This window comes from Perna viridis, chromosome 1 (genome assembly GCF_037379345.1).
Source record: "Perna viridis isolate PV_CMFRI_1.1 ecotype Kerala chromosome 1, ASM3737934v1, whole genome shotgun sequence".
Taxonomy (NCBI): domain Eukaryota; kingdom Metazoa; phylum Mollusca; class Bivalvia; order Mytilida; family Mytilidae; genus Perna; species Perna viridis.
This window is the reverse complement of record NC_142445.1, coordinates 43,536,811-43,563,914: the sequence shown is the minus strand read 5'-3', so window position 1 is coordinate 43,563,914 and position 27,104 is coordinate 43,536,811. Positions and strand designations below refer to the sequence as shown.

The 27,104-nt window shown below is 31.8% G+C and overlaps 2 protein-coding genes across 3 annotated transcripts; both read right to left on the bottom strand.

Annotated features, from left to right (window-relative positions):
- Window positions 1-1,894: 1,894 nt before the first annotated feature.
- Window positions 1,895-4,617, bottom strand: LOC148628889 (uncharacterized). Its single transcript, XM_088596351.1, has 2 exons — window positions 4,201-4,617; window positions 1,895-2,387 (listed from the first exon to the last, which is right to left on the bottom strand). The coding sequence occupies exons 1-2, from the start codon at window positions 4,474-4,476 to the stop codon at window positions 2,049-2,051; spliced, it is 615 nt and encodes a 204-aa protein (XP_088452477.1). The 5' UTR covers window positions 4,477-4,617; the 3' UTR covers window positions 1,895-2,048.
- Window positions 4,618-8,067: 3,450 nt separating this feature from the next.
- LOC148628888 (uncharacterized) lies at window positions 8,068-27,079 on the bottom strand. 2 transcript variants are annotated; one of them, XM_088596323.1, is made up of 10 exons: window positions 26,968-27,079; window positions 22,505-22,585; window positions 15,095-15,218; window positions 14,093-14,530; window positions 12,965-13,446; window positions 12,427-12,604; window positions 11,942-12,144; window positions 10,879-11,600; window positions 9,496-9,595; window positions 8,068-8,419 (listed from the first exon to the last, which is right to left on the bottom strand). In XM_088596323.1, exons 1-10 carry the CDS (start codon window positions 26,968-26,970, stop codon window positions 8,225-8,227), a joined length of 2,526 nt encoding a protein of 841 aa, XP_088452449.1. In that variant the 5' UTR covers window positions 26,971-27,079; the 3' UTR covers window positions 8,068-8,224. The 2 variants fall into 2 exon arrangements, with proteins under 2 accessions (XP_088452449.1, XP_088452457.1); XM_088596331.1 differs by lacking the exon at window positions 22,505-22,585 and having other exon boundaries at window positions 26,968-27,072.
- Between the last annotated feature and the right edge of the window lie 25 nt (window positions 27,080-27,104).

Here is a 27,104-nt window from a genome sequence, read left to right as displayed (position 1 = left end):
GCTTTGGGGTCCCTTTCTTACTACCCTTTCACCATCAAATGGAATTTAAAGAGATTTTCACCGAATGTTTATCACACATGACTACAAATTCCCATTGGGTACCTCCTATTTCAAATCAATTCGAGGGTTTCAAACAGCAAAACATGGACTTTGTCAGACATGTGGACTTGGGGTAGCCATATCTATTTTATCTTATCTTATCTTCTACACCACTGAAAGGAATTTAATGAAACTTTCACAGATTTATTTACTGTTGAATATGTGGACCTTCTATTTTAGATGTTGGCATGTTTTTCAGGTCTCACATCAGCAAACACGGACTTTATCTTTACGTATGTAGGGTACTCATCTCTTATCCGTAACTCATCCTACACCACTGTATTCCAACATAAAAGTAAGAAATTCCAACACTGAAGTCGATATTTCCAACATTTCAGTCAAAAATTCTAACTTTAAAGTGAACAATTCCATCATTAAAGTTGACAATAGACCCTTTTGTGCTAACTATGGGATCGTCGAAGAGCATGCATGCAGCATGCGCAATATACACTTCCGCGACGAAAATTATTTTGTTCTTCCCAAACCATACCTCGCGGAAGAAGTGTATGTTCAGCATGCTCATCAACTTACCACAAAGGGTCTGTTCCAACTTTAAAGTCGGAAATTCCACCTTTAAAGACGACAATTTGAAAAAATAAAAATAAAAAAACAGTGGCTGCCGTACGAGACAGATCAACGTCTGGAGTTGTGGTAATAGCCTGCTTCTTACCATCAAACCAAACACCGAAATGGTAACCTACATAAAATGATATGAAATTGCTTCTTATCAGTTCAAGATTAATACACTTTAGGAATTACCATTTCAAAAATTTGGAAGAGCACTTTATTTGATCAATGAATGTATAGAACGAAATCGGTTAGGTCTGGTTTGTACTGTCACTCGGCTGTCAATTATCTACAATAATTATGTTAACCTAGTTACACATGAACAGAATTGTTAAAAATCGCCTTTGTACTTAATGAATTAATGATGACACCCACTATTGTAATCTAGTCGTTTTTTCTTCTCTAAAAAGAACCAACCACCATATGAAAGTTATCATAAAACAATAGACAGGGCAAGGCCTTTTCAAAATGACAATTACGGCTAAAGAAATCAGCCTAAATTTCATATTGTGTGGTCTAGCAAAGGCTGGGTTTAGCATGTACACATGGTACATAGACCTTACTACAATATGTAATGCAAGGTATTTAATTGAAGATCATATGACATTTGCAAAGTAAGCTGAAAAGGCATGACAATTACACGTAAAAGGTGGAATCACAATGCCATGACATAGTCAACCACACATTTATTCATTCAGGCTTGTTTGATGATCAGTATTCTTTCTACTAACCGGTCATAATATTCATATACAACAGGTTGTTTCTTAAAAAAAAACTCAAATATTGCAAAAACTTTTCATTCGGGCTATTATTCTTGCAGATTAGCGCCTATAACAGTGCAATGTAATGAATGAACTACATTACAAAGGTTCTTCTGTCCCAATCTTTTTTGAGAACGGATACACGTGCCAACATTTTCCTTTTTTAAACATGGATGCATGCAGCAAATAACAGCAGGTTAACAGCGCGGTTTACATAAATATACAATACGAAAACGTGTTTGATAACAGCAATGTTGTTGGTTGAATTCTTGGGCGTTTTTGTTTTGTTTTATTGTTTTTGTTGTTTATTTATTTATTTATTTATTTTTTTTGGGGGGGGGAGGGGGTGTTTCTTATCAGTCAGTATATGTCAGTTTCTGTCTTGACTATAAGCCTAAATGCGGTCCACCCTTTATTGTATTTCTACAATACACGCTAAAATGTTGCAAAATAAAAACCAAACCAGATAAAACGCTAACTTTCAAATACAGATATTTTATGAAACATAACATAACATGTATTTACATAAGATCAATCGACTGCTATAAACAAATTTATCACAAAAATAGAAGATATTGCACATGAAAAAAGCACCATTTGCTATAATACTGTCTGCAAAAGCTAACTTGTCGAATCTTCCACATAACCAGAATCATTCGATATCTGTGATCGAACTTTCCAAAGGTCCGCAACACTCACTTTAGAGTCTTTTCCATCGGCACTTGAATCTTTGGTATTTTCTAATTTTTTTCTTGGATTTCCTGAAAATATTGTCTTTTCGTCGTCTGGAGAAATAGACATTTCCGATTGAAAAGACCAATCACTGCCGCTAACAAAACCACGTGAACTCACAGATCCTTTACTGGAACACGACAGACGACCGTGCTTAATTTCGTTGATGGTTTCATTCAAAGTCAGTAACTGTTTCATCAATGATACATCCTGGTCCATCAAAGATGCCTAAACGAAAATATTTAATAGTAGTTCATCATTTTTAAGTACGATACAGGTGTTCAAAGATAACACCTCAGTGAAGTCCCAGGGCAATGTTTGGAATTGTGTCTATGTCAGAAAAAGCATATGAGTAAAGAAGATTGCATTATTGAAAATAAAATTTAAAGTCGAGTGCAAAACAATGACAGAATATAATTATACACAAGGAATTAAGTAAAGTATGCAAAAAACGAATTTAACAGATTAAGCATTTGTGTTCTTTTCAATTAATATTAGCGGTGATTAATCTTCAAAAAACAGAAATAGACAAAGTGTCTTCTAAACAACAAAGAAGTTATATTTTGTTTCGTCTGTTTTGTGTATAGTTATAGATATTTGTTTGATTTTCATACTCGAATTTCAAAACTTCCTTTAAAGTTTATAGCGTCAAAATTTGCGGTTCATGCTTTGTCGACATTCCTTTAAATTATGTGTTTTTTTTGTTTACAATATTGAAGAGAACTATGACTAGAGAATATACTTGTAAATACAAAAGCTATTTAACACGTTAACACAAAAACAAAAACAATAAAACGTAAAAAAAAGCAACTGATCTCATCTGAAGATGACTGCATAAATCTATTGTCTACTATATTTTTTGTCAAATAAAAAATATGTACAGTGAAACCTGTCAAAACTGAACCCAAAATAATAAAAAAAAATTTGTCTCCCACTTTTTGAAGTCCCTTTATATGTTAAAATGTATTTTGAATTTAGTCAACCATAAATCCTGTTTTAACCGAATATATTTTACTGTCCAAAAGAGGTTAGGTTTAGACAGCATTCGCTGTATTGGATAATATTTGCACTGAGAGACTACAAAATCCTTACATCATGATGAACCGGATACACCAGTATTTTAATGAGATGGAAAAGGTCTTATCATGAAACGCAGTGCTATTTTCCAGAATTTGGGATCATACGTTTTAATGTCTATAATTTTTTTCGTCTTAAATTTGATGGATAAGATGACGAGTTAAGTTGCATGGAAAATGTTAAAACATAAAGGAAAACAAAGGTTTTCATACAATACAACTCATAACATACACACAATAACAAAAAGAAAAGAAATGATAATTTTTAATAAAAAAAAAGGGCATCTTCGTTTTGCAGGCCTTGTCATTCCAAGACATTTACCATTATAATGAAGTTTCTAGAATTCTCCTTTTTAGAGACAAACGTTTCTATTGTATGTCTTCTTTATTTAAATAAGACATAATTTAATTACTCGACCAACTTCAATTGACATTTTTTAATCTATTTAACGAAGATATTGAGATATACGAACAAAATACAAATGTCGCAAAATACAGGAAAAAAACGTTGAATTACACAGCTAGGTGTTAATTTTAATTCAGAAAAGACAATCTGTTATTCTACTTTTGCCTAGGGACTAAAACAAACAATGGGAGCAATATATTATGATTTGTAGGTATTAAACACCCAATTTCTTTCTCTTTTCATGAGACTGACTTTTTTGTATATTATCCTAATCCGGACACCAATCGGATTATCAGTATGTGGTGAAAATGTATTTTAATGCGCCATTTCTAAGGATTGTGTTATGATTATACGATCAACAAGGAACTTAATGACAATCAATTTCCTAACATTTCTGAAAAACATCAATTACATATAATATTGCCACAATAAAACCGTGTTTACAACAACACCCAATTAGGGGGTTAAAAAATGAAAAATAAATAATAATAATAAAACAACACGTTAACTTTATATAGGTATTCAATACATTTTTTTTTTTTTTTTAGTTTATGCTTACCATTTCTGTTCTCAACGTGTCCATTTTATCGTCAATTGTAGATCTCCGTCTACTCCTAGACACCTTCGCTACTTCATCTTTTTTCATACCCTTTTTAAAAGTTTCCGTTGCTTCAACTCTTGATAAGTAATAGTCTCTACATGCATTAGAAAAGTCAATATTGGCCTCGTACTCGTCTTCTTCACTGCTCTCATCACCTGAGTCCGTCTCAGTAGTGTCCGTGGACAATAAGCTAATTACCGAATCCTCTCTCTCCATATTTGCGTTTAGGCGCATTGGTATAATTTGAGCGATTACTTCCAAACGATCTAAATTTATTCATGCAAACTTCACAGCATAAGTCAATGAACTACTTTTTTTCGAACAATATATACGTCTGTCTTAACTCTAGAAGTTCTAGACTGTAACGTCACTGTTGTCACGTGGTTTTAAAAGGAATTGTTTAAAATTGATTGGTCGCTATTGAAATCAAGATATAATTTGTTTAAGGTAATAAAATATCAATTTATAGACAATGAGAAGTTAGATATGAAAATATATCAACTTTCGTCATTAATCGTTCCTATACCAACTCAGCTTCAAGAAGATTCGAAATTCTCAAACAAGGGTTTACATTACATGGATCAGGTTCATTAAAAAATAAATTAAATAGATCCCGGTTCAGATGATTCATATATGGAGATTTTTTGGGAACATGTTCTTTCAAATGTACAAAAAGTGGTATGATTCAGTCTTTTGGCTTAAATTACTCGGTAATACGTAAAATAGTCTTTGTAAGAATTTTAACAGAATTTAACACAATTAACATGAACGGAATTATCACCAATCAGCCATTATTTCAAAGTGGATTAGTGACCTCAAAATTAACCAGTGACGGACCAAGTTAGGGGGTTCCAGAAAAGAAAGATTCCATGCAACTCCTTATTGTACCATTTAATTAGTTTTAACATATTTCATTTCCAAAACATTTACAAGAGGGATTGGAACAAGTTAAATAACATTATTTATGCCCCCTCCTATTATATGTTGCAAGTCCAGGTGTCAAAAGAATAGGCCTGCAGCAGCGCTAAGCTTGTGGCAAAAAGGCGACTAAATAGTCCTCAGAAACCTAGCCGGGGCTAGGCGCTTTGCCCACAGAGCAACTGGGATGAGTGTCCCAGGTGGTGGAATGGGGGTATCCCTGGCGTGTTACATGCTGGTGTTGTCAGGCTATAATACGGAAAACCTGACCGTAAACCATATTGGTGCACCGTGTTGGGAAAGACGCCACATTCCTCGCACGGTAAAGAACCCTGCTGTGGTATTCGATAGGAGTAGGAACCTTTGCGCTCTGCCACAGGAGGCTAAATTGCCCGACCCTACCCACCCCTCCGTTTTGTGGCAATCAAAAACTTCAAAAAGCTTATGGGCGAGAGATAAATGGGTATTTTTAAATGAAAGCATACCACCTTTGTAACGGAAAGCCAATAATATCTCTTTCTTTTAGCAGACAAGAGCTGCCATTAAGTTGGTGTTATTGAAGTGAAGAATCAAATGAGCGAGTAGACGTGCAGAGTTTGATTCCCATTGGAATGCCGATATTTATTGACAAAAATGTCCACGACACCAGACATTTTTTTCCATTTACAAACAAACATTTTTAAATATCTGCAGATCATTTTGAAAGTGGTTTGGGGTCTTCTTTTTCTGTATAAGACTGACTATCGTAAAATTACAAACATTTATTATAAAATAATTCAGTGATGTAATTTTCGGATTTAAAAATCAAAAGTATATTCATCACGCATCATCTTGGCGTAATAAGAAAAATCTATAGATAATTATGCATAGGGTATGATCTACCTTATGCTTCAGTCCCTCTGCGAATAAGGAAAACAGTGAAACATTGTATGAAGCAACCCAACCATCTTGACAGTGAAATATGAATATTTATACCACCATTATCAAGGAATAAAGACAAGATTTTCTATATCATTTTGGTAATATGAGTTCTGATTACATTGAAATGCACTTTAAATGAACATTTCAGGCGCAGACATCACCATCAAAAATCTCAACTTTCCTATCGTTTCAAAACATCTCCAGTGATGCAGAAATCAAATAGTGGTCATTTCAAATAAAGAAGCCTCCATTCAGTGAAAGTATGATGTCAGATTGGTGGGTGTTTTGACATGTATACTTCAGGTGTATTCCATTTTGCCTGATTCTTAGAAGGACTTGTATCTAACAAACTAGACAGGATAACAAATAGTTAAACTACACACTATACAGAATACAAATTCTCAAAAAAGATCAATTTCCAGTTCTCAGTTGTTAAAATTTGGAATGAGTTACCAGCAAGCATAACATCAGTTTTTTTAGATCGATTAAAAAAAAATAGTTTCCGCACTTTTTTTGCTATTACACATAATGTTCACCTGTAATTGATTAAGAAAACTGTCTATTAACTCATACATTGCAAACTGCAGTCTGTCATGTGGTGTGATGATTTCCTGGTTGTTCATTGAAGACCAACAGGTGGTCTTGGGCTGACATTTTCATCCATGTGGGGTTGTTTTCTCTTTGACATATACCCCATACCTCTTCTCATTATATATTTATATTGTATTTGTACTTTAGAGGACCCCAATGAAAGTTATACTTGTTCTAAGTGGGTTACCCTTTATAATAAAGAATTAAGGTGCTAGAATCTGTAAGAATCAGGCAAAAACTGAAAAATAATGAATCGTCATACCTGTTAACCTTTGGAACAGTTCATGTGGAAGATTTTTACGCAATAGCAATTTTTTTAATGTAAAAATTCAAATTTTTAGTATTTTTCACAGAAATTACCGCAATTTTAACATAAAACCTCTCACAAATCTTACCTTTTTATGTGTGAAATTCTTAATTTTTCATTGATTTTGTGGGAGTTCCCCCCACTTATATGGGAATGTTAACAGAAATGAAATCATGATCCAAAAAAAAAAAAAATGCATGAATTTGATTACGAAGTCACATAGTTTATGGTCTATTTAAGACCAAATGACAAGTGGTTTATATTTGAAGTGTGAGAGGATGCAGAAAAGCGAGTCCAAAGTTACAATAATCGGATGACAACGACAGACGCAAAATGTTGGCCTTTGGCCAGGTGAGCTCCCTGATGGGAGAAATAGAATTTTCTCCCGTTGATGATGAAGTTGCAATGCATTTCATATAACATATACCTCTAATTACTGACACTTAAATGTAAAATGAAGGCAGTTTCAGCATTTCATACATCATTTTGAATAAGATTCCATAGAAAGTCTTGTGTGTTTTTTTCCACCATGATTCACCTGCCGCCTGATTCTCAGAGATAATAGCACTTTTAAATGAAGCTTAAGAGGACCATGGATGAAGACAGTTACCAAACAGACAGTAACTATATTTATAATTCATTTCTATTTATACAAGTAACAACAGCTGATAAACTTTAAATCCTTAAGTAAAACAGTCCTCAGATCATTTAATCCATTGAAAGATTTTTCTTCCAAGAATCCTAATCTGACCTTGTGACCTTTTTTTGAACTCTGACCTTTAATGCATGATTTTGTTTATATACAGTTTATGCAGAAGGTAAAACAGAATGATGGATAAAAGTATTACAATATCCCAATTGCACCATTGCAACTTCAAAGAGGAAGGAATTATTGTGAGTTGACTGTGACCTCTGACCTTGTTGAACTGGAATAGCCCAAGGTAAATACCAGTTTTGATGAATGAATTCATCTATTGAATTAGAACTAATGGAGCTTAAATGGAACCAAAACTTTTTTTTACAGGGCAATGGGTGTCAGTCCTGTGCTTATTTCCATGAATAATAACTAATCTTGTTTTAAGAACCAATTACAGTTCAGAACAGTGACTTTAATAATAACATAATTTTGTGAAAAAAATAAACAAAGACAATGATACAAACTAATGGGTCAGCCAAAAATAAATGCATACAACTTTTTAATGCATGTTCCTTTTTGATGATTAACCTCCAGATTTGGCTAAGATTTCACCTTTCACTAACACTGATTATCATTGTGTACAAAGCATCAACAGAAAACTTGTTTGCATTGTGTGGATCAATGACCACAGCATTACGTTTGGATGAGGTTTTCAATTGTCTTTCTATTTCACAGAAACCTTTATCACCAGACAATATGGTGAAGTGGACCTCAGAAGGAAGACAAATATCCATCTTTCCTACCTGTAATAAAAAAAGATGGCTTTGGATAATGATAATGTACTTTAAGTATCAATAAATGATAATAACTTAAAAATGTAAATAATGATACAAGTTTCTTTAACACTTGTTAGCGCAGAGCTTGAGGAATCTGATTTAACTGTATGTATATATCAAAAATAAAAATTATGAAAATCTTCAAAAGCATATAGTTTTCACTGAAACAAAAACGTTTTCTAAACCAGCAATACTTTCACTTTAAAACTATATATCATTGAAACATTTATACATATAATTCATACTGATTATTGGAAAACCCATATCTTTAATTAATATTAATTTAATATTCTAAAATAAATAACAATGCTAAAGTTTACAATACCACCATCTTCCTAATAAATGAGACTGGAATTATTAAAAAAAAAATACATAAAGTTAAGGTAAATCCTATCTCTTACATGGCACTACTTTATAGACCATCTAGCAAATTCGCTTAAAATTTAGCAAATAGAATCTGATATGGTTCAAAAACTTATATTTAAAAAATATTTTAAGAAGAAGTTTTGAAGAAAAACTGAATATTGTTAAATTACGAACATTTCTTTCAACAAGCCATTTTCAAGGGAGAGATTATTAGTGGGAAAGTGTTTGACAGAATTATTTTTACAAGTTTTAAAGACCTTTGTTAGACCACCTTTTAAAATTAAATGTGAAATAATGGAAATTCTATATACAATCTATATTAAATCTTGTAAAAAATCAAATACATTAAGGCTCAAAATCAACTTCTGTGACATGTGTCTTGCAAAGTATCTTCATCAAACATCTCTGAGAAAAATGAGGAAAATCCATACACAAAAGTATATGGTATAATCTACCTTAAAATGGCATAAATACATTGAAACTTGTCCATACCAAACTACTTTTGAACAGATAGATTTTCTTGGTTAAAATAGGTGTTCAGTTTATCCAGGCTCAAAATGTTTCCATAATGATAAAAAGGGACTTCAGATAATCTCTGGTTTAAAAATTTTTTTTGGATTTATTCAGGGCTCTATTAAAACAGGTTACACTATACAATAAAAGTTAAAAACAAGTACCGTTAAAGCAATGGCAAAATCAGCTGCATCTTTGGTAATGCCACATTGATCATGTAGATAAAACAATCCCTCTCTTATTTGATGGTCATAAGCATCAACTCTACAAAACATTCATAACACAAAATAAAAATAAAATGCAACAAAGTGAAGCATTTTCTATGTTTTTAATTGTAAGCTTGGAAGACATTTTAAGACAGGGCAGTGGCGGATCCAGAGGGTTTGCATCCCCCTTTATTTGGAAAGTTTGTCATTTTCATGTGTAAAATTGACAAAAAATGGCAAATAATATCCTAACACTCCCCTTTTTCTAAGGAACCCCCGAATGGCACCCCTCCTTTTCAAAGTGTCTGGATCCGCCCCTGCAAGGAGATATAACCATGTTATCAAGTAGTCCTACTTTCTGTCAAACAAACTGAATTACATTTAACATGTTTTTAAAATTTGATTTTTATTATTATTTTAGGGAGCAGCTCATTCGTTTTATTTTATCATGAAAATGTTTTTAGTCTGAGACTGACAAAATATCAATCAAACTTATGTGATGTAAAATTTAAACTAAAAATATTGTGAGCAAGCTCACAAAGAGAATACCCCGCTTCAAATGAAGTTAAACATACAACCTGTTCAAAATCTCCCTTTGGAGTACTCCGACACAAATGTGAAAGTACTAATATTTGTGGGTATCAAATTTTGTGATTTAGGGGAAAAGCACAAGTTCACATATTCATGAAATCATGGTTTGATGATCCTGGCATACAATTTAAAGTAAATAATTCATTTTATTGGAAATAAAATTTCATGGTTTGCCTTACACATGAGATCCATGATAATTTGTACCCTACAAAAAAAAAATAGTAATTTCACAGTAACTATATTCTTTTATGCACATCTACATATGATATCCAAACTTCCTATAAAATTCATCAAATCCTTTGAGCTGTGTAAGAGGAGTTGTGCTTACAAGTAATGCTGACAGACGAACAGACAGACAGATGGGGTGGTTCCAATATAACCCCCCCCCAAATTGTGTTTATGGGAGTATAATGAACTGTATCCAACTTGAAAGACTAAAAATGAGAAAGGCTTCATATCATGCAAATATCTGATTAATACTTCACATAGGGGAGCAATAAATTGATTTTTTATAGGGAGGGACTGGCCCCTGTGCCACAAAATTTAAGAAATACTCATGTCTGAGAATATCCTTGATTTCAAAGGTAACTAAAAGTATTTACATTTTATAATATCATGAATAACATGATGCTCTTTATTTTTATTCTATAACTAGCATTAAACTTCAATATACTACTAATATACTAAAAAATAATACTGTTCAATTAATTCATTCGTTTTTGCTACAGAATCTGCCTTATAATCACTTACCCTACTGGTGATTTCCAGTTAGTTTTCCCACCATAGAATCCCCAAACAAATGTCTTATCTGGCAACCTTTTCGGTAAACTGTTGAAAAACTTTCCCCAGTTGTCAATATCTAAGAATATGATATTCACCATCTCTTTCAAAAAATCTGGACAGGGTTCCTCATTTCTTTTTCTTTTTTTATGAATAACTTTGAGCTGATTTTGAGATTGTCCTTGACTTATGTCTTTACTTGTTGATGCTGTAGATGTAACTTTATTTGTACATATATGAGAATTAATACATTCATTTTCAACAATGACATCTTCACAAATTATTTCAGGTGAAGAGCTCTTATTTTTACAGTCATTGCCAGAAGAAGATTTCAAAGAGACTGATTTAGAAACTACAGAACTGGACCTGTGTGAAGCAATGTCTGAATTATGAGGAACTTCTTTAGAGAGTGCATGACAGGTTCTTATGTTCTGGTTAATGTCAACACAAACTGTCCCTTGTTCCACTTTTTCAGCTTGAGGATAAAATTCAAGATCACAGGATTCTGCTTGCTTCAGTCTTATACATTGGCCTGCTATGAGAGCTTTGAATGACATACAGCCATTGACAGCAACTTTACCAGCAGTGTCTGTACTACATAGATGAAAACCTCCATTTGCTTTGGGATCATATACCATTGCATTACACATGGTACATGTATTTGTACACAAATACTTCGTAAATATCTCAGTCTGGAAAAAAAAGGTATTGTAAGGCTGTAACAAGAAATACAACAAATTTAAAATGCAATACAAACAACAGAAAAATTATGCAGATGAATTTAACAAATCAAAATTGAAAAGTTAAAAACAAATTTAAAACATAAAAATACCTTAAAAAAGATTGAGGTGATACTTTATATATACATGTATGCCATATTTTGAGATATGATATAATATACATGCATGAATAACAATGAATTCTATAGCTTTTTTAACAGTCCTAAAGAAAAATGAAAGCATAAAATTTCCAAAGGTGATGGATCTAATCCAAAGCAATGATGTGTATTATTAACAAAGGAAATTGGAATTACCTGATCCAAATCAGTTAGAGCCATACAGTGATGAAGGAGTCTTGTTTCATCCAAGTGCTGCTGAAGCTCTTTTGCTCCCTTCATTTCCAGTTCACAATCACTACAAACAACCCTTGTCTCTGTTTCAATACACAGCTTTACATAATCAGCAACAAAATGCGGAGAGACAGGAACACCACTGAGGTAAACTTTCCCAATATCATCTGAAATAATTACATACATCATTACACCAAAAGAAATCTGCTGCTGTTTGATAGCCTTAAAACTGAGTATGAGGTCATGCTAAGAATCGTACCTCTACCATCTAGAAACACTGCTCCCATCCTTTTTTCAAAACACAATAATTACTTAGTACTAAAAGCAATTACTTTCACATCTTGATATTACAGGTAAATGTGGTTGGAATCCTTGAAAAAAAACCAAAAAAACCCATGTCCTTTAACACACATATTTGTTTTTAAATATTAAGGATTTCAGCAGCTTACCTTGGAAAGGGAATGTAACAGATTTATGTTTGGTTGATTCTATATGTTGATTACACAACTCTTTAGAAGGAAACAGTTTGAGGCAACTATGACACAGATATGCAGATACAGGTACAGGGTAAAATGGATCTTGAGAATGATCTGAATCCTTTCTATGCTGAATACATGCTTTGTCAGTCTAAATGAAAAAAAAAAATTGATAAAGCACATATAAAAACTAAAACTTAAATGAATATGCCTATTCAATGGACTATTCCTTGTTTTACAATTAAAGATATAAAATGACCTTTAAAGCAAATTATGTCTTTTCCATTGGTTATAAGAATTGGGTTTTGCATAACTACATTGTATATGTAATAGGTAACTATGTTTAGATAAAAAAATGTTAATGGACATTTGTATGGTCAATTATTGTGTTAACATCTTTGTAAAGTACCAGTATGAAAAACACTTTACATAAGGATGTTAGATAAAAGATTACTAGAAGTTCCATGATCTACACATTGACATAAATTGTATGCTGACATCCCATACTTACTTTAAAAACTTTGAAGCATTCTGGACACATGCTTTCATAAGACTCTAATCTTGTTGAAGGCATTTCCATCCATGGGTTAAGAGGAGAATGATTGAACTTCTCCATATGTTGGTCGAACACTACTCGTGACTTTGTCTTGAAGTAACAATTCAAGATGGGACATGACACAAAGTTTGATTGACTATCACTTAATGAACTGCTACTAGTTTCAGTGCTTGGAATTGTCAGTGAGGTTAAACTGCTACTAGTTTCAGTGGTTGGAATTGTCAGTGAGGTTAAACTGCTACTAGTTTCAGTGGATGGAATTGTCAGTGATGTTAAACTATCAGACAGTAGTATTACATCATCTATGGAATCATTACATAAATCTATTATAGAACTGTCCTTCTTGACATTACTGTTCGTCATCAGAAAACGTGTTCTGTCATGAGATGAATGTACACGTTTCTTTTTTCCACTGTTTCGACTAGAATGAATTGTAACTAGAAAGAAAGTAGTAAGCTACAGGTATTAAAGGTTTTACATGTACATTTAAGTCAAGTTCATGACAAACTGTATAAAAATATACTTTAATACAGCTATATGAATTTATCAATAAAAAATGTAAATAAAAAAATAAATAAAAACAATATGAATTTTGTATCGGATGCTCAAAAAGTATGTCATACAAAACAGCATGATGATGTTTATTATTGTTCATAAATATATGTTGGAACAATTACTCTACTTATTTTTTCAATGGTAAGTTGGTAACTGTATAGTGAATAGATAATTATGATATTGTTTAGTGTACAATACAGAAAATATTGTACTGAAAATTCTAATTGGACTCATTGCATGAGTGACCAATATAGTTTCCAATATGTGTATTGTACATCAATGTATATATTAACCTATAATATTTGTCCCTTGGCTTTAAACTATGACAATAAATGCAGAGTTACTTTTAAGTACTTTTGCAAACTTGGCAAAATAGATTTTTGATCTGTGAGACCAATTGTTGACTTTTTCACTATGTATATGTTTGAAATTTTGTCTGACATTGCCTTAGTCACCCATGTTTCCCCAAAACTTCATACTACATGTACATATAAACAAACATTTTTTGACCATGAGTATTATTCATACCTTTTCTGTCACTATCCTCAGACTCACCAACACATACACACAAATCATTCACAATTCCACATTCTTCATCAGAATCTGTCCTTTTTCTTTTGTTACTTAGTGGATCTCGTGTTAAGGTACAATTATTTCTGCTTTGATGAGAATTCAGTGGGGATTTACTTTTCTCTATGGAACTTATTTGGGTATTTGGTGATTTACTCTTTTTCTTACTAGAATGTGTTTGGTTTGATGAGTTACTTTTCATTCCACTGGTTTGATAATGAATTTGTGGTGATTTACAGTTCTTTCCTTTGGCTTGATGATTCTGAGGTGATTTACTTTTTTTTCTTGTGGCCTGATGATTTAGAGGTGACTTGCTGGTACTTTTCTTTCCACTTAAATTACTTTTATGTCTCTTCTGCTCTGCTTTCCTCGTAATTGCATCCATTCTCTTGCTTGCTGAAAAAAACATTCATAAAATAATAAAATTTACAAGACTATAAAAATCTATAATAAGTGCTGTACCACATTTATTTTGCTCTCAGAGAAAATGTTTTGATAAAGAGTTCTTGACATTATAGGTATTTGAATATACATTTGTAGGTCCATTCAAAGCTTCATGCAGTGTTCATTTTTCTCTTACTAACCCCTGCAGACAGGCATTTTATATTCTCAAACATCATTCAAATAAAAATTCTGTCTTCTTTTGAAAATTGTTTAAATCTTTCACTTTTCCCAACACCAAAAGATTCTAACATTTTCTGAGACATGTAATGCTAGTGTGATTAGATCTGGTACTTATAGATTCGCTGCTATATAATGAGTATAGCTTCAAGAATGCCTTCACTAGTAAAAATTACCATGTCAAATTAATCAGAAAATAAGACCCTCTAAGTCTGGCAAAGTCAGACCCTCAATTTTTCAAGAAAAACTATATTGTGTACAAGTAAGAATGCAATCATGAAATTTTTTTCCATAGTATAAGCACATCAATAAGTAATTTACATAATACAAAATGCTTACAATTCTTTTTATTCCATTTTTGAACAACAAACTTGGCTTCTTGTAGATCTGTTAATGAAGCCTTGCTCTTTAAATATTTACTGTGGACTAATTCTATTTCCCTTTGATTTCTCAATTTTTCTTTCTGTTAAAGAAAAAAAACCATTCAGATAATGCACAAAATTCATCACTGTTATACACAAGATACATGAAAGCAACAAATTTTAATGTAATAACATTAAAAATAACAAAAAGATGTTAAAGAAAAATAATCATCCAAACAAAGCTAAACAGATTTACATGGAAATTTGACTACTGATAGATCGCATCATGCTGAACATTTCACCCTATGTTAGATTTTGGCTAAACCTAGCAGTTTTGGAGGTATACGAGAAAAACTTCTGTCTGACCCTATACTCTATTCTTAAAAATGGTTGCCATGTTTTTTGATGAATCAAACATCCACTAAACAATTCTTTGCAGAACATCCTAAGGAACATTCATACCAAGTTTGATTTTCATTGGTCTGGTAGTGTCAGAAGGGAAGGTTTTTGAGAGAAATGATAAAAGGGCAATAATTCATCATCACCACTGATAGTTATCATTATGCCTGACACTTTAGGTACCAGTATCGTATTGCATATCCCTGAGCGGGTGTACGTCAAAACATGGATGCCATAAAAATATAGTGCATTTTCTTTTTGCCTCTCTACAAACTAATGTTTTGTCAAAAGATATGAACAATGACTTATAAAATAGAGCAAATATCACACTGTAAGATAAAGAACTTTTTTAAAAGAAAATCTAACATAATATCATAAAAATGTTCCACTGAAAAGGTTGGTTTGGTGAGTGCAAAACGAAAGTGAAAGTAGGGAAAATGGCTATTTATAGTTCAAGACTACTTTTCTGTCCAATCTTCGTGGACTCACCCTATTTTCTTTGCGGGAAATTATTTTTTCACATGTCCTTAGAAATGCTACATAAGTGAAAGTTTTATTGAATCAATTTACATATTTTTTGAAAAATCCTAAAAATATGCACTTCACTATAGGAGTCTATGCGAAAATTAATACGATACTGAGACCTAGTAAGCCAGTTTTTCAAGTAAAGTTGGATATTCAGCAAGTGGTCTTTACCAGCTGAAAAAGTAGTACCCCAATACAGGTAACACTTTTAAGATGAATTAGCCAACTTTTGAACCTGATTTTTTATGGTAGCTCTGGTTTTTTGCATTTATGGTTAATCTTTACCAAATTTGGAAATGCATTTTGTTTTCATGAATTTGTAGGATATCAGTTCAATAAAATTATTATCTTGACTATTTATGATGAGCATATCTATATTCAGGTAACCTAAAGCAAGTAATACTCCTGCATAAAGGATAGTTTTCAAGTTACAACACATTTTAAGTATGTGGTTAGAACTTGAAAATAGTCATTTTCCATACATTGCCTCTTATATATGAAAAAATGAATATTTTTTTTATTTTTTTGTTTTTCTTTCAAATAAATAGCTAAAATGAGTTGCCATATAACTGTGTGGTTGATTTAAACACAGAAATGTCACAAAAGTCATCAGCCAGTTTTTTAGTGGACTTTTTTTAGTAATTCAAATGGACAGATTCTAATGCGGCAAGAAAAATAATGGTGTTTTTTCATATAAAAACTGAATTTTTTCAAAAAGTATCTAAAGCAGACAATTGTTATTATAATATTTATACCAGTAAACTATATTTCTTGCATCATAGCTATCTGTTTTAAAGAAAAAGTCCTTTTCCTGTCACATTGAGGTCCATTTGTATCTGCCTGGGGTACCGATGGCTTAAAATCTGTATTTTCTGCATATGAAAAGCTATATTTTTTTAAAACTATGATATTGGTATAATTTTTTCTGGATTTATTATAATTGAAATGACCATATCTATAGTTTAAAACAGTTGGTTGTACCGGTCATTATACTTTACTTTAAACAAGAGGCTCCCTTGAGTTAAAGACAAAAAAGGAGGTTCGGATATTAAAATTTCCATATATGGAACTCACAAGTGGGGATTAAATAATGATTTGGAACTCATAGTACAGCTCATGTATCTACCATGTCAGAATAAACCACAAAGTTGCTTAGTTTGATTACTGCAGCAGCTTTTTATCAAAAGTAATATTTTCTGACTAACATTGAGATATTAGTCTTATGCCTGGAATAGGGTACCTATATAAGAATTTTAATAGAAAATTCATGTTTGTAGCAGGGCAATGATATTCTGAATTTTCAGTATGGAAATGAATACTCTAGCAGAAAAACAACAACTTTTAGGATTATATTGAAATGTTTATTAGTAATAGGTACCAGTATCGTATTGCATATCCCTGAGCGGGTGTACGTCAAAACATGGATGCCATAAAAATATAGTGCATTTTCTTTTTGCCTCTCTACAAACTAATGTTTTGTCAAAAGATATGAACAATGACTTATAAAATAGAGCAAATATCACACTGTAAGATAAAGAACTTTTTTAAAAGAAAATCTAACATAATATCATAAAAATGTTCCACTGAAAAGGTTGGTTTGGTGAGTGCAAAACGAAAGTGAAAGTAGGGAAAATGGCTATTTATAGTTCAAGACTACTTTTCTGTCCAATCTTCGTGGACTCACCCTATTTTCTTTGCGGGAAATTATTTTTTCACATGTCCTTAGAAATGCTACATAAGTGAAAGTTTTATTGAATCAATTTACATATTTTTTGAAAAATCCTAAAAATATGCACTTCACTATAGGTGTCTATGGGAAAATTAATACGATACTGAGACCTTTAATTTGTGTCAAAATTTGGCTAAACCTAATGGTTTTGGAGATATATTAGAAAAAACTTTTGACTTACCCCTTTGTTCTATTTTTAGAAACAGCGTCGATGTTTTTTGACAGATCAAAAATCCACACAGTTCTACATGCAAAATACCTTAAGTCTTAAGGCATATTCACACAAAACTTCTTTTTAATTGCTTAAATAATGTCAGAGGAGAAAATGTTTAAAAGAAAAAAACATTAAAAATGGCAATTACTCCAACATGGCTTAACGGATTAAAATGACCAGAGATAGATCTTGTCATTGGCATTGGTACATTTGACCATCATGATCAATTTTACCCATGAAAATTTGGCTAAACCCATTGGTTTTTGAGCTATTTCCACAAATCCTCAATTATTAGTAATGGTGGCCATGTTTTTCAACAGATGAAAAATCTCCACACACAGATTGTTAAGGATATCATGAAGATAATGTATAATTAAGAACAAAAAATCTATTTCAGAACCCATAACTTAAACATCTATTAATGGATCTTTCTGAAAATTTAGACATATAGGTCCATTGCATTATACATGTATTGTACAATTTGCTCCTCGTCAGAATTTTAGCTCAACCTCACTGTTTTTGAGTTATTCGCAAAGTTCTGCAATCTGACTCCTATGGTCTATTTTCAGTAAAAGTGGCCTTGTTTTTCAACAGATTAAAAATTAAAATAACAGATTATTCATGATATTGTTAGGAACATTCATGCTTAGTTAAGTTTCAATCTATCCAGTAGTTTCAGAAGAGAAGGGTTTCTAAATGGAAATGTAAAATTCAGGAAGACTCATTCATCTGTCAATGGATTTTTCTAAAAATTTCAGCTTTTTTATATCCAATCATGCTGAATACTTAAACTGCAGTGATGATTTTTGGTCAGATAACAAATCCCAACACAAAGATTGTTAAAAATATCCTCAGGAACTTTCAATTATAGTTTAGTGAAAGTAGTTTCAAAGTAGAAGATATCTGAACTAAAGGCTCTAGAGAGCCTGAATCCCTCACCTGGTCAAAAACACATGTAGTCTTTCTAGCTTTCTAAAGTTGGACTCTTGACCTTACTTAGTTATCTACAAGATTTTCATATTATAAAATAAATCTCTTAATAGTCATTTTTACACTTTTCAAGGGCAATAACTCCAATATCAATCAACAGACCTTCATGAAAATTCCAGCATAAGTCGGTCTCACCATGCTGATCAATATTACCCTGTGAAAACCTGGCTAAACCCATTGGTTTTCAAGTTATTTCAACAAATCCTCAATTTTTCCTATTGGTGACCATGTTTTTCAACAGACCAAAAATCTTTACACACAGATTGTTAAGAATATCCTAACAAACATTCATGCTGTGTTTGGTAACAATCCATCCTACTACATGTAGTAGTCTCAAAGGGAGAGATTTTCAAAGTTGGAAATGTAAAATTCAGGAAAAAATCCATTTCAGGACTCATTCATCTGTCAATGAACCTTTCTGAAAAAATTCAGAATAGGTCCAACTCATCATGCTGAAATTTTTTCTCCCTGCCAGATTTTAGCAAAATCCCACTGTTTTTGAGTTACATTGTATTTGCATAATTCTGCAATTTGACCCCTACAGTCTACTGGAAAGCCACAGTGGTCGTCCAATGTCCCCCGTGGGATGAAGCGGATTAAGTCAGTCTATTTTTTAAATGGCAGCCATGTTTTCTGCGATATCAAAAATCTCCATGCATAGATTGTTAAAGATGTTCTATAGCACATTAATGCCAAGTTTTGTTTCAATCCATCCAGTTGTTTAAGAGGAGAAGATTCCAAAGTTGGAAATGCAAAGTTCTGTAAAAAAATTCATTTCAGGACCCGTAACTCATTAATCTGTCAACAAGACTTCTGAAAATTTTGGCATGGGTCCATCTAATCATAATAACAATTTTACTGCCAAATTTTAGCTAAACCCAACTGCTTTTGAGTTATGTGCAAAATTCTGCAATTTGACTCCTATGGTCTATTTTTAGTAATGGCGGTCATGTTTTTTGCCAGATCAAAATTCCCCCCACAAAGATTGTTAATAATACCCTAAGAAACATTCATGTAAAGTTCATTTACATACTGTCCAGTAGTTTCAGAGAAGATGATGTTTGTAAAAGTTAATGTGACAGACGACCGACACATACAGTGTAGTGATGGCAATAGCTCACAAGGCCTTTGAGCCCGTTGAGCTAAAAAGTTGATTTTTTTGGGGTGTGGCCAAATTTTGTGCCCATTTTAGTGTAACTTAAAAACAGTTAAGCATATCCTGAAAAAAATTTCAAAACAGACTTTCAAAAAGGAACAAATTGACATATGATGTATGAATCATAAATTGGATCAACAATAAGCTTTCTCAATAAATTCTGATGATAACATCTATTTTCCCCTTTGCAGTCCCTTATTTCCAAAAGGAGTGGGGCAAAAACCTCAAAAACTATTGGACAAGTAACAATGTGTTAAATTTTTTTAAACATTTGAAAAGTTCATGTAAATAAATTTAAGTTAATGGCTGCCATTGATGAGGACAGGTTGATACCATTATAGGACCGAAAAAAATTTTTTTGCTGTTGTATAAAAAAAAAATAACTCCTGCTTCAGATGGAGTGACTTATCATTCTAAACCCTTGACTTTGACCATCTTCCCTTGCATGTATCATACAACAGTCAAAACTTATCTTCCTTCATGCAAATTACAGTTGCTGTCTAACATTCCTATAAATTTTATCAAATTCATTTGGTTGTTTAGGGAGAATTGTGCTAATGAGATTTTTACATGTAAAACTCTCAAGTAGGATTATCTCCCTTTGCAGGCATTTGACAATACTAAGTCTCAATATTGCATTACTGTTCTGATAGTCTTCTATAGTGAAGTGCATATTTATAGGATTATTAAGAATAAAGAGCTGCGATTTAAGCACATAATAGGCCCGTTGCCCTTTTAACTTGTCCTTCTGCTTTTAATGAATTTATATGATTAACTAGAAATACTGTGAGCCCTGTCAAATACCCTCCCCCACCCCAAAAAAAAGTAAATAAAAAATGCACAAAAAACTTGGCACTATCAAGGTTACCTCAAGTTTAACTAAGTTTGTTGTCTTTATTTTTCACCCATACATTTCAGTCTTGTTCGAAGCACACTTTTCTGACAAGGTTACCAAGTACCCTTTATATTTATTAGTCGATCATCATAACAAATAGTCCCTTTTCAACGAATAAAATTTCCTTTGCCATTTCCGTCTTTTTTTTTGAAGAGTAAAACTTCATAACACGGAAACGTAAAATTTGACATTTATACAAATTGGAAGGGAGCTTACTTCAATATATATGAACAATTCACCAAAGTTTCATAGAAGTTGGTGAAAGTGCTTTTGAATTATTGTCCGAAGTGTGGATGACAGACGGACGGACAACGGTATACCATAATATGGTCCTGCTTAGACGGGCGTATAAAAATTATGTCAATTGATTCAATAACACTTTCACTTATGTAGCATATCTTATGTAGCATATCTAAGGACATGTGGAAAATAAATTTCCCGCATAAAAGGTAGGGTGAGTCCATGAAGATCAGACAGAAAAGTAGTCTTGAACTATAAATAGCCATTTTCTTTACTTTCATTTTCATTTTGCACTCATAGGTCTCATCAAACCAACCTTTTCAATGGAACATTCTTATGTTATAATGTTAAATTTTCTTAACAAAAAGTTGTTCATCTTACAGTGTTATGTTTGCTCTATTTTATAAGTCATTATTCATTTCTTTTGACAAAACATTAGTTTGTAAAAAGGCAAAAAGAAAATGCACTATATTTTTATACCCTCCATGTTTTGATGTACACCTGCTCAGGGATATGCAATGCAATACTGGTGCCATAACCATCATGCACAACTATAAAATGTACATTTGATATCTATCATTTCTATTAAATTACATTAAAATCCATTTACCATAGTGGTAAAGGAGTACTTACACTTTTATGATAAATGGACAGAAGAATAGAGGGATAGGGTTATTCATATACACCCCCAAGTTTTGTTGGTGGGTGTTCACATCACATGTTTTATTTCATACTAGATTTTACAAGATTTTATACTTATTAATAATTTTTTATACTTGTATAATTATTTCGATAAATGAAATGGTTGCTGTGTAACAATAAATTACTTTTTCCTAAGATAAATACCTAGTAAATAGCACTTTTAAAAGTCATGTTTGTTTGAACAAAGTCAATTTAAAACATGAAAAATATAAAAATTATTAGTTGGTGAGCTAATTGAACCTCTGCATAAAAAAGTCATGATGTTCATTTGGCTTCTAATATACTTCAAGAACCTATATAATGTGTTATTTTATAATATAATATATGGAAAAGAGCAAATTCCAGTAAAACTAAAATGTGATCGTACGTGCCAGAGAAACATTGTTATAATATACAATTCATGTAGTGCATAATTTGGAATAATTAAACAGGTCAAGACCACTCTAATATTGACGTACATAAAAAAATACCACACCTCCATGGTCAAATAAGGATAACTATGTATACTCTATATTCATAGAATTCAAATACATGTACCTTCCTTTCAGCATCTTTCCTGTTCAACTCAAAAACAGCTTCAATAGAGCTAAGCAGTCCAGTTTTTATGGGAGATTCAGCCTAAAACCAAAAGCAGCATTTAAAATAATTACAATACTGATCCCCCTTCTTTAAAAATTGATTTGCATATTATCAAACATAAAAATACATGTAAATTTTAGTTAAGGAGACAAGAAATACTACAAATATATTTTTCTGTGGTAACTGAGACATACATTAGCATTCAATTTTAAGTGTAATTCCACATTCACATAATGCTATTTTAACACAGGTCTGATCCAAATTCATTAGATCAAAAATGAATCTAAATAGTGTGAATGGTTTGAACTGCGGTGAACCAGAGTTAAAATTACTCCTCAACTGAGGGCGAGCTAATGTTGGATGAATCAAGAATAGTAACAAGTATCTCAGGTGATATTATGAACATACAAGTGGGGTAAAAATGAAGTTGTTGCAAAGGAGATGTGTGACATTCCATTACATTATTTTAATGATTTTTTTTATTATTAAGTACAAACTGTGGCTTTCTTTAAGATGAAAGTTGTTATAAATTACAAAGAATTTGTTGACTTAACCTTAAATTTTACTCTTTTCAGTACAAATGTATATTCTACATGTACATTTGTATTTATGACCATATAAATAAATACATATATGTATGCATATTATTTGTGTACTATCTGAAATTCTTTTTATAGCCAACAGTAGTATTTTCATTTGGAGAATTATATTTGACTAAGGCCAGAGCAAAAAAAAATGTCTGTTTATGCATCTAGGTTACCCTACCATATGTACATTATGTACCCTATTTTGCCTGCATACAGTAGCACATTTTATTGGTTCCTTTTTATGAAATGCGGCTAAACTATCATTTTTAATGGAGCACTATTTCAGTCAAGAAATCCTCCCATAAGTGTCTAAATAAAGTAATTTTAAACTAAAATGAATCTACCTTTCTACCTACCCTATTTTTTGTCCAATATACATGTAACCATAAACTGACATACATGTATATATATAATTTTTCTTAGCCAAAAGCAAAATCCTAAAAGCTAAGACAATAAGTAAACAAATGACTTGCACATTTACTTCTGTTACAGAAAAGTTCTTCAATTATATTGTGGTCAATAGGGGTAAGATACAAGACATTGCATTGGGAGCCAAGGGAACAGAATTTTGATTTACCAATTAAGGTGCCCATGCAGGCAGAGCAATTACAAACAATCATTCATAACATACAAAAAATGATTAAATGATACATGCACAAATGTATGTGGAAGTAATTTAGAAATTTTATGTTTCTGAGGCATATTTCCACATAAGTACATATATCACTGATCTTGCAGCCTTCAAATCTGTGGCACACTACTATTAATAAAGATACCAATGAGTTTAATTTATTGTACATACATTGTATAGTAAGTCTTAAAATTCATACTAGAATAGTAAGAATTTTAATCAGATTTTATCTGGGGTATTCAAACACTTTTTTTAAATTTTAAATAGAGGTTTTAAATGTTGAAATTTTGGCATAGAATAATAAAACTTTTGATGTCCCTAATATGTTTACGTATGCATGAAACATTAAATTAGTTCTTTTTTTATTCTTAAATCAAAATATTATGTAATAATTCCTTCTTGTTAATTAGCAGCTGATTGACCACTTCCTGTATATTGGCAGAGTGTGACACACTCGAGTATTAAGTAGTGATATTACACTGATAATACACACTATTTCCGGTACAATTTGTGAGATTTGACCAAACAAGTTCATGTTTTAGTGTAGTCTGAGTTGATCATTTAATTTTCTTACTTCGTATGTATTATTTTGGTTATTTTATGTTCTTTGTTGTGTTTGTCTGTTTTCCATGTCTGCTCTGTGTCCCTGGATTACATACTTTTGATTTTCCACTAGAATCTTGGTTCCTTTGATTACTCTTAAATACATTGATTAATTTTGTTTCTAGGTGGCTATGATATAAAATTTAATCCCAGAATAAAGGTCAAAAAGACACTAAAAATAATGTGATTTAAAAATAAAACATTTTAAAAAAAATCTAATTTTGAAAATATATTTTGATTGAGAACTTGATATACAAAAATTTTCTGGAATTAACCCCGTAAATTAATTCAAAAGCCTGACTCGTAAAATGAAAGATTTTAATTTAACATCAACAGTTAAAAACATTCTAATTGACGATTATAAAAAATGAAAAAAGAGGATTTTATATTTTTATTTATTTCTAAAGTTACGTTTTTGAATGACCTTGTACTAATGTAGAATATTAAATACTTTCATATATTATTACTCATTCCTCTTATTATCTTTATGTATGCAAATAAGGCAAATTTTTTGTCAATAACCGTTGCCATGTCAACAAAATGTCAATCAGCCTCATGCGATGCTCAATAAACAGGGACACACCTTTTGATAAAACATGAAACACATTGATTGGACGATGATATTACAAAGGCATTTATCAAATATGCATAAGTATCAATTTATGACACACTCAAAGCATTTTTTGCTGTTGTTTTAAAAAACGAAAACAATAACACTTCATTCTTTTTTAAAGGCAACCGTATGCTACTGTTACTATACAATAACGGAACTAATCATAGTCAAAATTGTTGAACTAAGTGAAGGAATAAACAGAAGAAATAATACTTACAACTGTCTTTGGTGCACTAAATCTATAAGAACTACATTGTAACTGCATATACAATTTAAGAGGGGAAATTTTCACCCATCACTATCTTCAACTAGCGTGTGCTCAGATAATATGTGGTTAAATGTTGCCATTTGAAAACTCATGAACTACACAGTTCAATAATTCTGGATAATATATTACCTTCCAAAGAAGCTTCCCACTTTCAAATTTTGTTGAAATGACGCAATACTGAAATTGGTTATTTATAGACTGTAAGTTGCATGCATTTGCTTCAAACCCTTTCTTTCACTGAGAAAATACAGCTCTGTTAAACAGGTTGCCAGTAAAATAAGGAGTTTGCAAATACTTGATTTTCTTGAACATGGTAATTTACAATTTGTAACAATCTGGTCACATGTACATTATCATTACACGATACATGCAGCAACTGGAAAAGTTAAAATTTAGGCCTATGAATTTCTTCAAAAATTATATTAACTTCGGTTTCTGATTAGTCATAGTTTACATTTAAACGATACCAAATAATGATAGACAAAAGTATATCAACTGTCAGAAATAAAAAAAGAAAAAAAAAACGAGAGTTCAAGGCACTTAATTCGTATAGAAAAACCTTATATTAATTTCTAGGAAAACACCTGTAGGCGTCACAATTTTGGCTTGAGGCCAATTATAGCCTATAATTAGGTGAAAAAAATTAATTCTCATAGTCAAAGTAAACATTGACATATTATCCTTTTATTTGCCAGCCGTTTGAACTCTGTAATAAAATTGCAGATCATGGATTTAATCTAATCAACAAGTTATCACACAACTATCAGATACCGTGGGCATTGACACAATACTGTCCACCTGACATGGTGGGCACATGGATGACCGTCCAACATGGGCACTAAGGATGGGCAAAGTGTGGACAACGTATTTTGTCCACCTTGGGTGAGTGGAATTGTCAAAATAGTAATTAGCTGTAGTGCAGAACCAGTTTCCACACAATTTGATGTAAATTGAAAAAGGGCGCCATTCTAATGCTCCAAGAAATGAAAGATTATGTAATATTTATTGTAATGGCAGTGTGGAAGAAGAACTTCACTTTTTCACTATTAACAAACTGTTTGAATGTAAATGAACAGAGTCTGCATAAACACATTTTACACAGATATTGTTTTTTTATAATTATTTGTGCAACTTACAATATTGTAAACCAATATTATTCAAATGTATTTATGATATGTACTCCTACTGTTGTACTATTACAATGTTATTGCATATGATATACATGTATGAGCCTTAACCGATTATTGTTATTGTGTTTGAGCCGATTAAATTGTCTTGTCTTGTAAATGGCAAATGTGAAAGTTGTACTAAACTGGATTTACTAACCCCAGTTGGCCCTAAATGGGGTATAACTGGTGGTAATCCCTTTAAGGTTTCAGAGTCTGATGCCACTATTTTTTTATTTTGCTGCCCACTAACTTCCAACACTGAACCCCCCCCCCCCAAAAAAAAAAGGGATTAATTTACTGATGGTTCAAGCTTGTACATAATCCAATCTTGCTCTGACATTGCGGTTGCAGAACCATCATCTTTATATATTTCTTTTTTTTTAATATTGACAAGTTGGCATATCAATCAATATCGAAATATAAAGCTTGGTGGTGAAATGAAAAAAAAAACTGAATCTCATATTCATAAAAGATTACTGTCTCTGAAAATGGTATAGAATACATTCAAAATAAGACAAGAACAACTATAGATATCTTAAAAAAAACTAACCATGTTTTCCGACACTTATTTGTTTAACCACACAGCCTACTTTTAACAGTCAGCAAACAGAGTTTTTAAATACAAAGTTCTTCATTTTGTATTGATATCTATTATAAAGTGTTCAAACGAAGAGCGCCGAAAGATTT